The 11,583-nt window shown below is 45.0% G+C and overlaps 1 protein-coding gene across 1 annotated transcript; it reads left to right on the top strand.

Annotated features, from left to right (window-relative positions):
* On the top strand, positions 1-11,262 carry LOC102817670 (sialic acid-binding Ig-like lectin 8-like). The gene is made up of 5 exons (XM_006868367.1): positions 1-418; positions 1,070-1,111; positions 4,641-4,898; positions 6,050-6,060; positions 10,972-11,262. Exons 1-5 carry the CDS (start codon positions 1-3, stop codon positions 11,260-11,262), a joined length of 1,020 nt encoding a protein of 339 aa, XP_006868429.1.
* Positions 11,263-11,583: the final 321 nt, after the last annotated feature.

The following is an 11,583-nucleotide window of genomic DNA, read 5'->3' as shown; positions in this document are numbered from 1 at the left end:
ATGCTGCTGCTGCTACTGCTGATGCCCCTACTTTTGGGGCAGAGGGGAGCTGAGAGTCAGAGTTCTTACAGAATTAATGTGACAAGGTCTGTGGACGCTAAGGAAGGCCAGTGCATCTATGTGTCCTGCACTGTCGTCTACCCCAAGGAAAACAGGACTGACCCAGTTCATGGCTACTGGTTTAGAGAAAATTATAAATTGCATCTCGATACTCTAGTGGCCACAAACGACCCAAATAAAAAAGTGCGGAATGAAATGAAGCGCCGATTCCACCTCCTTGGAGACCCTGAAAAGAAGAACTGTTCCCTGGATATCAGATACATCAGGACTGAGGACTCCGGGTCATACTATTTTCGAGTGGAAAGAGGAAGTATGATGTACAGTTATAAGACTGATCTTCTCTCTGTGCATGTGACAGGTAAGAAATGGGTTGGAGGAGAGAGCATAGGATCATGGGATTAAAGGCAGGACTGGCATGGGACCTTGCTCCTCATGCTGGGAGGAGGTTAGGGTGAAGCATGCTGGGGTCAAGGGGAGGAAGTGGTCTAAAGTCTGAGGTTCCTCTCAGGAACATATCTTGATCCTGAGTCTTCTATTCTCCCACAAGCCCTGACCCAGAAACTCAACATCAAGTACCAGGGGCCCCTGAAGGCTGGTCACCCCAGTACCCTGACCTGCACTGTGCCCTCAGCTTGTGAGCGGGGAGCTCCTCCCATCTTTTCCTGGACTGGAGCCTCCATATCCCCCAGGAACTCCTCCATGCTCACCTTCACCCCACAGCCCCAGGACGATGGCACCAGTATCACCTGTCAGGTGACCTTCCCTGAAGTAGGTGTGATCACAAGGAAAACCATACAGCTCGAAGTGTTCTGTAAGTACTGGGGCAGACACCCGAGACTCTGATGAGGGGAACCCAGGGACAACAGGGCTGGGAGGGTGTCAGGTCCTTGGACACTGGGAGGGAACCACAAGGTATCTGCCTCCAATCCTTCCTCATGTCTACAGCTCCTGGGATGGAGGGCCAGTATCCCTCCCCCTGATGGAGGGCAGCTTTGTCTTTCTGTCCTAGATCAGAACATGACCATAACTGCCTTCCAAGGAAATGGCACAGGTAGGACATTCCTCTTCTCCCTGGGGCTGTGGGAACAGGGTGTATGCCGGGATCCCCTACCTCCTTCTAGAATCATGCAGGTGACCAGAGACCCCCTTGTTGGTGAACCCAAGGGTCCCTCTCCACACAACAGAACAGGATTCTGAGGCCCCTTATAATCCTACCCCTGATGCCTCCTCTAGCCTCGTCTTTTTCTTTTCCCCAATAGAGCTTATGTAAGTTGTTCTGGAGAAGTAAGGTACTCTCATGGCCAACATTGGAAACACACAACAAAGTCTGTCCCCCGATGCCAGCGCCTCTCTCCAGCAGGAACAAATGCTTTGTGTTTCTCTGTGCCCTGACTTTTCCTCCTAATTTTTCTAAGAGGACATTTAATGTCAGCAGTGTAACCTGTTCTCATTCGTATCTGACACCTGCATTATCCTACTGTATGAATGAACTCTGGTTCCACATACGTGTTTCCTTCATGGGAAGGGATGGTGTGCAGTTTTCCTTTAACAACACCAAAAAAAGTGAATTCAACAAATTATCTTGAATCTTTTATTTCTTCCATCTTATATCACAAGTGTCTTATCTGTGAAACAAATACCTATAAGCAAAAGTAGCTGGATCATATCATTATTCTAATTTTGAGATATATAGCCAAGTTGAAGTATCTGGGTGGTGTAGTTGATTAAGAGCTGACTGTTAACTGAACTTTTGGTGGTTCAAACCCACCCAGATGATGATTTCCTTCATATGGTCAAAAACCTGAAAACCTGTAGAGCAGTTGTACTCTGTACACATGGGTTTGTCATGAGTTGGAATCAGCTCATCAGTAACTGGGGAAAATAGCCAAATTGACCAGCAAGGGATAGAAATATAAGCCAGGATAGTGAGACTCCATCTCTCATACTTTGAATATGTTATCAGGAGGGACCAGTTTTCAGAGCAGGACATCATAATTGGTAAAGTGGAGGGTCCGTGAAAAAGAGAAAGACTGTTCAACGAGACAGATTGACACAGTGACAGCAGCAACTGGCTCAAGAGGAACAATTGTGAGGCTGGTGCAAGGCTAGGCACGTTGCATTCTATCGTGCACAAGGTCACCATGAGTGATAACTGACTCGATGACACTTACCAACAATGACAACCAGCAAGAGATGAAAGTGTGTGTTTCTCCTCAGCCTCATCAACCCAGTGTGGGGTGGAAACCTGAGATATTTATCAGTCTTAAGTTTAAAATCTACAGGTCATGTAGTTGGTGGAGAGATTGTGTCAGCTTGCCTATTTATAGTCTTAAGGCAAAATCTTTCTCATTCTGGAAACCTCAGATGTTTGTTTTTAAGGGCATCAACTGATTTGCTCAAGCCCACCCATATGTTGGAGAGTGTTCTGTTTTACTTAAAGTCAGTTGGCTTTAATGATGATCACATGTAAAACCTTCATAGCAGCAGCTAGGCCAAGGTTTGACTGAAAAAAAAAAAAGTGGGCACCCTGGCCTAGCCAAGATGACACATACAGTGAGTATCACAGCTCCTTCTCGGGGTTGTCTTACAGAGTCTCCTGTCTCTCCATTTATGTCTGTGTGTGTGTCTGTCACCATCACCCTGTCTCTTTCTGCACACTTCCTCTTTTTTTTTTTTTAATGTTTTATTGTGAAGTATGTGATAGTTTACATGGAAGAACATTAGTTTACATTCATCCTATCGTATATCATTTCATTGTCATGGTTACAATTCCCTCCATGCATCATCAAACAACCAAAGGGTATACCCTGCAAGCCTGCCCCCCTCCTGCCCCCCGTCGTCAGCACACAGCCCCTTTCCCTCTCTGGGTCTAAAGTCCCCAGCCACTCCATCTCTTCACATCATCGTCTCTGCCTCCATCTCAGGTGTCACTGCTTCTCTGGATAGGGTCCCGCTCTCTGCTTTTCTCCTTTGATGGTCCCAGGGATCTCCGCTTCTAGACTGCAAAGTTAATCACTCCACTCCTTGCTACAAAATGTCTAACTTTACATTTCCAACCCTCACAATCAGTCCTGATAACAATTATTCACTGTTGTATCACAAGAGACCTATCCACATTTCCTTTCATCAGCCCTGCCGAGACAGATTGGATACTACTCAGTGGAGATTCTACCTTCCTCCATGCCCTCTGGATCTAGATTCCCTCTTGAAAGCTTGCAAGCCAGTCACTTCTTGCCTTTGAAGCCCTCCCCCCCCACCGCCCGCCCCATGTCCAAGTTGCCCATCCCTGTCTACTCTGTGTATGGAGTGGGTGGGAATGATTCTTGCTGTAAAGATTTATTCCGTCTTTTGAGCTACTGCATCCATAGGTATAGGTCAAGTTTATCAAATGGTATTAGATTACTCTTTTTTTTCCCCTCTTCTTTCTTCTTCTAGTTGAGCTCTTATCATCCATTCATTGAAGCCAGGTCAAATGAGTATTATCTGCAAATGTGGGTGTTCTTGTGCATATGCCCTCTCTTCTTATCAGCTGGACGCTTCACTCTCCACTCTAGTCCTCTGTGGCTATGTCACTGACTCCACAGGTCTTGCCACACTGCTGGCCAACCAGGTCTCCACCAGAGTTCACAGGAGTCTATTGAAAGTTATAGGACTTAGCTCACAGCTTCATTGCTGTTTTTTGCTCACTTCCCCTTATCGGTGAATGAACGTGGTCACCAATCAGAGCGTGTTCCCATTGAGTCTTAGTCTTGGAAGGGGGTTTCCTCTGAGGGGACCTGAACACTTGCCTTGATGTCTCCTGGGCGAGCAACTTGCTTGTTCTTATAGTAATCAGTGGGTCTGCCTCTATTGTTTTGTATTTTTCCTGTTTGTCTTTCTTTCAAGAAGTATCTTCTGTTCTTCTAGTTGCTACAGGCTGGTCTGCTTGTCCTTTCAAATGGAAATTTCCCTCCTCTGAAGATTCTGGATGCTGCTCAGGATTCCACCTATGGTCTTATGTAATGCAGAGGCTCTGCAGGAAGCCTCCTTCACTGGGCAGGTTGTAGCCCCATTTTAGGTATTCCAATCAGTTATAGGCAGAAGACAGACTTACAAGCTTTCTATGGTGATATTTCTGGCTATTCCTTCCTCTCCCCCTCAAGTGTCTATTTTATAATGGTATGCCAGGGAAACCAAGATTCATAAGACAGCCAAGCATCTTAACATTATTTCCCCCCTTTTCCCCATTCCAACCATGTCTCAATCCCTGTATCCCAGAGCCCTGTTGTTCTAAGGTTGGGCATGCATCATTGTTTACCTCTGTCCCACATTGCCCATGCAAACCTGCATAATTGTTTTCCCATCTGCTTTGTTCTTCCATTCTCCTCCCCCTTCTTATATATTGCCCCCCTCCCTAGCACCCAAACTATCCTGTGTCTATTCCCTACGTTGTGCTCCACCTCCTCCCCATTCCTCCCCACATCCCAGTAGCCAGCAAAGAATGCCCCCTCCCCTTTAGTATGGGTTCTTAGTCTTTTACAGTAGTAGTCCTATCTGCATGCTTCCTCTTGATCTCTCTGACTCTCTGTCTCCCTTTCTAGAATCCAGCGTTATAAGACATGGTTCATCATTGTACGTCCAGGCGGGCCAGTACCTGCGTCTGGTCTGTGTCACCAGAGGCAAGCGCTCTGTCTATCTGAATTGGATGCGAGGAAGTCTCACCCTGTGCCCCTCACAGCCCTTGGACCCTGGGATCCTAGAGCTACCTCAAGTACATGCCAGGGATGAAGGGCAATACACCTGCCGGGCTCAGAACTCCCTGGGTTTCCAGGATGTGTCCCTGTACCTCACTCTGCATAGTGAGTATGTGGGGACATCTGGGGTCCTTTTGTGCACTGATAGACTGGGGAGAGACTGAGGGAGTAGGAAAGCAACTACCCCATAGTCATATCCAGCCAGCAGCAACCTGATCTTTAAAGAAGAGCTTGGCTGTGATCTAGGTTTCAGACTGAAGACTTGCAATTATGCTAGGGCCCAGAGCATCATTGTTCTCTTTACTGCAGGTCAAGGGTGTGAACTTTGGTAACAAGTAGGAAGAGGGAGCATGGGGGTGGAGGTGAATCTTGTGGGAGAAGGGTAAATGTGTGAGGAGAGACAAAGTTCTTGTTTTGTAGGGTCCAAACTAGGGTGAAGCAAGGGAGGCATAGAAGGATGAACCCAAAACCTCAGCAATCAAGAGAAATAATATGGAAACGAAATATGTTTAAAAAATCAAAGTCAGTGAAAAATAGATTCCACAATGAAAGAAAGTTTTAGTTGGTGTTTGAATAGATTCCAACTCATAGCGAACAGAGTAGAACTTCCCCCATAAGGGTTTTGCAGTCTGTAATCTTTATGGGACAATGAATAAGGAAGGCTGAAGAAGAATTGCTGCATTTGAATTATGATGTTGCTGAAGAATATTGAATACACCATGAACTGCCAGAAGAATGAACAAATCTGTCTTGGAAGAAATACTGCCAAATGCTCCTTAAAAGTGAGGATGGTGAGACTTTGTCTTGTGTACTTTGGGCATGTTATGAGGAGGCACCGGTCCCTTCAGAAGGACATCATGCTTGGTAAAATAGAAATGAAGAAGAGAAAGACCTCAATGTGATGGATTGATACAGTGTCTGAAACAATGGGTTCAAACATAGCAACTAATGTGAAGATGGTAAAGGTATGGGCAGCGTTTTGTTCTGTCATACATGTGGTTACTATAAGTCAGAACTGACAGCATCAATTTTTTATGGGAGATCACCAAGTTTTCCTTCTATGGAAATGTTGGGTGGGTTCCAACTGCCAAATGTTTGTTTAGTAGCCAAGTGCTTAACTCTCATGCCCCCATGGCTCCTAAAACAAAAAAAAATTTTTTTAATGAAATAAAGAAAGATGCAACTCATCCTTGTAAGTTCTCAGTCCCCTTACATTAATCCCTGTCCCCTGAACCCCTTGTGTTCTTTGTGTCTAGGAAAGATATTGGTAAACAGAAGCTAGGGCCCTACAGAGCTGGGGAGCAGATACTGAGTTCTTGGAGGTGAATCACCAAATATCAATCTATTTGCAGAAGCGTGGTACATATCCGGAGTGGTGCTCAGCACACTAGAAGGGGTCTTGGTCTTATTCTTCTTCATCTGCATCATGTGAGCATTGGTTCTGGGGAGAGAGGTCATGGGTGAGAAGTGCAGGTTAGTAAAAGAACCATTAGCCCAGAGATGAAAGAACCTGGATGTATCAAGAACCCCAAACAAGGACCTGTGGGAGCTCACTGAGATGTCCATATACTCCAGTTCTAGTTGAGCTCCCAGTCTGGTCTAGGAGGTGGAGGAACCTTTGTTTCAACACTGGGATCTCTGGGACTGGACCACCCAACTCCCACTTCTATTATGTCTTAAACTCCTTAACAGGCAACAGATAAGAGTCTGTCTGCCCACTGCCAATGATATGGTTAGACTGACATGCTCTTCTTGTCGCTTTGCCCAGAGTGAGGTCCTACAGGAAGACCGCAGCAAGGACAGCAGTGGGCACAGAGGACAAAGGCACAGAATATGCAAACACTGTGATGGGGCAGGCATCTCAGGTTAGTGATGTGGATGGCTCCACTGATACCCAGCATCCTGTCTGGACACCTACCCCAAGGTGGCCTCCAGGGATGCTTCACTCAACACAGTTGAAGTTGGTCTCATCTCCCTTGCCTCCCAGTTTCTTCTGCTAGATTTCCCACCTTGTTGATTACCTGCACAATCTTCTCTGTCTTCCCTTTCTTCTTGCTGTTGTTGTGTGCCCTTCAGTCAATTCCGACTCATTGGGACCCTAAAAGGTAGAGCAGAACTACTCCATAGGTTTCCATAACTGGAATCTTTATGGGAGCAGATCACCAAAGTCTTCCTCCTTCAAAGTCACTGGGTCGGTTCCAACCACCCACCTTTTGATTAGCATCTGAGCACTTAACCTTTGTGCCACCAGGGATCCTTTTCCTTCTCTTGTGTTGCCGTTGGGTACCACTGAGTAGACTCTGGCTCATGGCGACCCCTGTTACAGAGTAAAATGGACCCAAAGAAGTTTCTAGGCTGCGATTCAAATTCACCAGCAGTTCCTTGGAAACCTTATACAGGGTCTGTATGAGACAGAACCAACTCAATGGCAACAACAACATCTAGACCAGAGGCGTCCTGGTGTGGTGTTATAGGATAAGCACTGGAAACGCAAGGTTGGTGGTTCAAACTCACCAGCCACTCCTCAGAAATTCTATACAGGGTTGCTATGAGTCGAAGGCAAGTTGACAGCACTTAATAACATCTAGATTAGGGATTGACCAGCATTTCCTGTAAGGAGTCAGATAGTAACTTTACTTTGTGGGCCATAGGGTCTCTGTGACAATAGACAACTCTGCCGTGGTATCATGAAAGTGGTCAGAGACAATAAGTAAATAAGCGAATAAGGCTATAAAACTCTATTTACAAAAAGAGGCAGCCTGCTAGATTTGAGTCATGGTATGCGGTTTACTGACCCTTGAATTCAAGAATAAAGCCTTCAGGCTTTATATGTAAGCCCTACATATTTTTGGAATATAACTCTAGCAAAGCTTGGAATAGGGTACAAGGTACAAGTGAGGCATTGGTCTTTAAGGAACTGTCAAAAATATGAATAATCAAGGTAAGGCATATCTCAACGCATTATTTTAAAAGAATCAAAATTAATGCAAAACAACCAGTGATGATGGAATCCAGACTTTCTGGAGTCATTGAAACTGGGTGAATCCCTAAAAGTATTGCTGTGGGATAATCTCTATATCTTAACGCTTTTGTGATCTATGGGACACATAGTGCCCACCTACATTTTTCTTCTCTGAGGTTTACTGGGAAGCAGATAGCCTACTTTTAGTGCATGCTGCCATCTGGTGGGGATATAGAGAGAGAGACAGAGAGAGAGAGAGAGAGCGCGCACTCTGGTAGCATAGTGGTTACGAATCGGGCTGTGAACTGCAAGGTCAGCAGTTCAAAACTACCAGCCGTTCCGCGGGAGAAAGATGAGGCTTTCTGCTCCTGTAAAGATTTACAGCCTCGGTATTGCATTAAAAATGTCATCCATTATTGAAATCACATAGTTTCAGCAAAAAATCCAAAGCGTAAAACAATTTTGTCTTCAAATGGCAAAGTCAAAAAAAAAGTGTTTTAAAGTGCTTTCTTTAAACCAAACAATAGCCCCTGCCCCATCACCAAAACAAACATATGCAAGAGAGTCAATTTCAACTCATAGTGGCTCTATAGAACAGAGTGGAACTGCTCTGTAAGGTTCCAGAGGTGGACTGACACATCGTCCTTCCACAACGCAGTTGGTGGGTGCAAACCGCAGATCTTTCAGTCAGCAGTTGAGTGCTTTAACTACCATGCCACCAGGGATCCTAAGCCAATCAACTATTTAATTTAGTTAGTAAAGAATGTCTGCCTTGAGCCCTGGGTTCTTTTGAGGTGTGCCCACATGATCTCAAACTGACAACAGTGGCTCAAATGGTTAGAAAGTTTAGAAGATGGTGAGTTGATGTGCATGGTGAAGGGCCAATTCAGAAAAATAGAATGAGCATGGTTGCACTTCACTGAATTATTCATGTAGAAGTCATTTCACTGGTTTGCTGTGTATGTTTTCAGCATCAACAAATAGACTACTTTAAAAAAAAATTCATAATGAGCAAAATTTCAAATAATGTCAGAATCAGTTAACTGAAGTTAATTAGAAACCATTTAAGACCATCGTGTTGTTGTTGTTAAGTGCCGTCGAGTCGATTCCGACCCATAGCGACCCTGTATAGGGTTTCCAAGGAGCAGCTGGTGATCTTGAACTGCCAACCTTGCAGTTTGCATTCTGGCGCATTAGCCCACAGCGCCACACCAGAACTCCAAGACCATCGTGTAGGCAGGAGGAATTATCAACCATCATACTTTTTTGTTGTTGTTGAAAACAGGATCAGCAGAATCAATTTGGAAAATATTGAATTCGCTTTCATCAAAGCCAGGAAAATTTTATAAGAAAATTTATAAGAAATCCTATCTTTGATACAAATAAAATATTTAAACTTAAAATATTGCTTGCATATACACTCGTTGCAATTTCCCCACTATTTTTTCAGCTATTTTAACGTTCTAGAGGAGAAGAAAAGGACACTAAAAATATATAAAAACCTGTTGTTAAGTGCTATCAAGTCAGTTCTAACTCAGAGACCCATATATAAGGTTTTTGAGGAGTGGCTAGTGGGTTTGAATCACCAACCTTGTGGTTAACAGTCCAGTGCTTATCCTACAGCACCATACCAGGAGTCCTAGGGGTACACACATTTCCTTTTATCTCTTTCTCCAGTGGTTCAGCACGGTACTTTACTAATTCTACAAATCTCCAAGGAGTTAGGGGCATTTTAATTTTGATAAATATTTAATTAAAACATTATCTTGGTTATCAAAGTTTGGGGCAACCCCTTTAAATTTTGCTCTTGGAGATAATGCTTCACTTGCCTAACCCGAATCCCCGTCCAGATCCCCAATCTCTTTTCCTGGTGCTCCCCACATCACACTCTGAGCTCCCTTCAAACTGGACTTCCCTCTGATACCAACCAGAACACAGTGAATTTTACCTCTGGGTCTTTGCACAGACTGTCCCTCCCTCCTCGGATGCCCTTCCCGCCCCATTCCCACGCATGAACTCCTGCTCATCCTTCATGCTTTTTATATTCATAGCAAGATTGGCAGTCACTGGAAGGTTTTGAGAACTCAGTAATAAGCATTTATTCCATTAATTAATTTGTTCAGGATATGCACACAAAAGAAACAGAAACCTAACCTAATGCCGTGGAGTTGATTGTGTCTCATGAAGTCCCCATAGGACAGAGTCCAACTACTCCAAAGAGTTTTCTAAGCTCCTGACCTCATGCTGACCCCTGGTACCATGCTGACCTTACGGTGACCCCAGACACCATGCTGACTTCATGGTGACCCCAGGTATCATGCTGACCTCATGCTGACCCCAGGTACCATGCTGACCTCATGCTGACCCCTGGTACCATGCTGACCTTATGGTAACCCCAGGCACCATGCTGACTTTATGGTGATCCCAGGTACCATGCTGACTTTATGGTGACCCCAGGTACCATGCTGACCTCATGGTGACCCCAGGTACCATGCTGACCTCATGGTGACCCCAGGTACCATGCTGACCTCATGGTGACCCCAGACACCATGCTGACCTTATAGTGACCCCAGGGAAAACCAAAAGACCTGCTGCTCGGTCCTAAGTCATCCCCACGATCAGATGTAGAGTGGACCATTGCCATCCACAGGCTTTCACAGGCTGATTTTCTGAAGTAGATCTCGTGGCCTTTCTTCCTGATCTAGCTCAATCTGGAAACTTTCCAGAAACCTATTCGGTATTATGGCAACAGGTTTGCTAGGATGCAAGCCTGCAGTGATAGGTGGGAGGTGACTTCGCATGAGTTGCATCAGGCAGGACTCAAACCAATGTCTTCTGCATGGGAGGTCAGAATTGTACTACTGAGACGCCCAGTAATGTGCTCACTGAGGACGAGAGTGTGGTGGCTTCATTGGATAAGCCCTGGACTTTGAACCACAAGCCACTCCTCGGGAGAAAGATGAGGCTTTCTGTTCCCACAGAGATTTACAGCCTCCGCGAAACCCTATACAGGGTCGCTATGAGTCTGAACCATCCCAGCAGCACTTAACAACACCAGGCAAGAGATGTTTGAAGGAAGCATGAATATCCACAGTCTCATACTTTCTGTGGGGGATGAAAGAGAGAGGAATTCATGGGCTTCCCTCTTGGATGCTCCCTGCCTTCTCCTGTGTCTCCTGTCCTGTGCATGATCGCCTTGTCTTTCCCTCCACTCAGGGTCACCTGGTCAAATTCCAAATAAGCAACCCCCCAGAACACGATCTCCCAGTTGTGGACTCAGAGAAGGAAGAAGGTCTCCATTACGCATCCCTCATCTTTAATGAGAAGAACGAATTCCTCAGCTTTAATGAGAAGAACCCTGTGTATTTGCAGAAACAGGAAGCCACTGGCACTGAGTACTCAGACGTCAAAACTACAAGTGAGACCCCTGGCTGGAGGGATCAAGGGCCCACCAAGGCAAAGAGAGAAGAGAGGCTGATTCCTGTAACCTTCAAGCCTTCTAAGTGACAACCTACACATTTAGTGGAAAGAACTTTGGAGTCAAAGAGTTTCAAGTTCAAATATAATTCCACTTATTTGAAGTTCATGGACAGACTGAATTAATTTATGAGGATGGGGCTGCTTCTGTTTGGGGGATTGAGAACATGAGGGAATTTTTCTCAGTGCTCAAAATGCTCTATGTATTGACTGGAATTGTGATTACTTGGGTGGATGCCTGTATCAAAGCCCACTGAAAAGTACATGAAAGATCTATGCATTTCACTGTATATAAATTTTCCTTCAACAAGAAAAGAAATAAAAAGTAAAAAGAAAAATTAATGAAAAAAG

This window comes from Chrysochloris asiatica, unplaced genomic scaffold (assembly GCF_000296735.1).
Source record: "Chrysochloris asiatica unplaced genomic scaffold, ChrAsi1.0 scaffold00116, whole genome shotgun sequence".
Classification (NCBI taxonomy): Eukaryota; Metazoa; Chordata; class Mammalia; order Afrosoricida; family Chrysochloridae; genus Chrysochloris; species Chrysochloris asiatica.
This window is presented reverse-complemented; position numbering and strand designations above follow the sequence as displayed.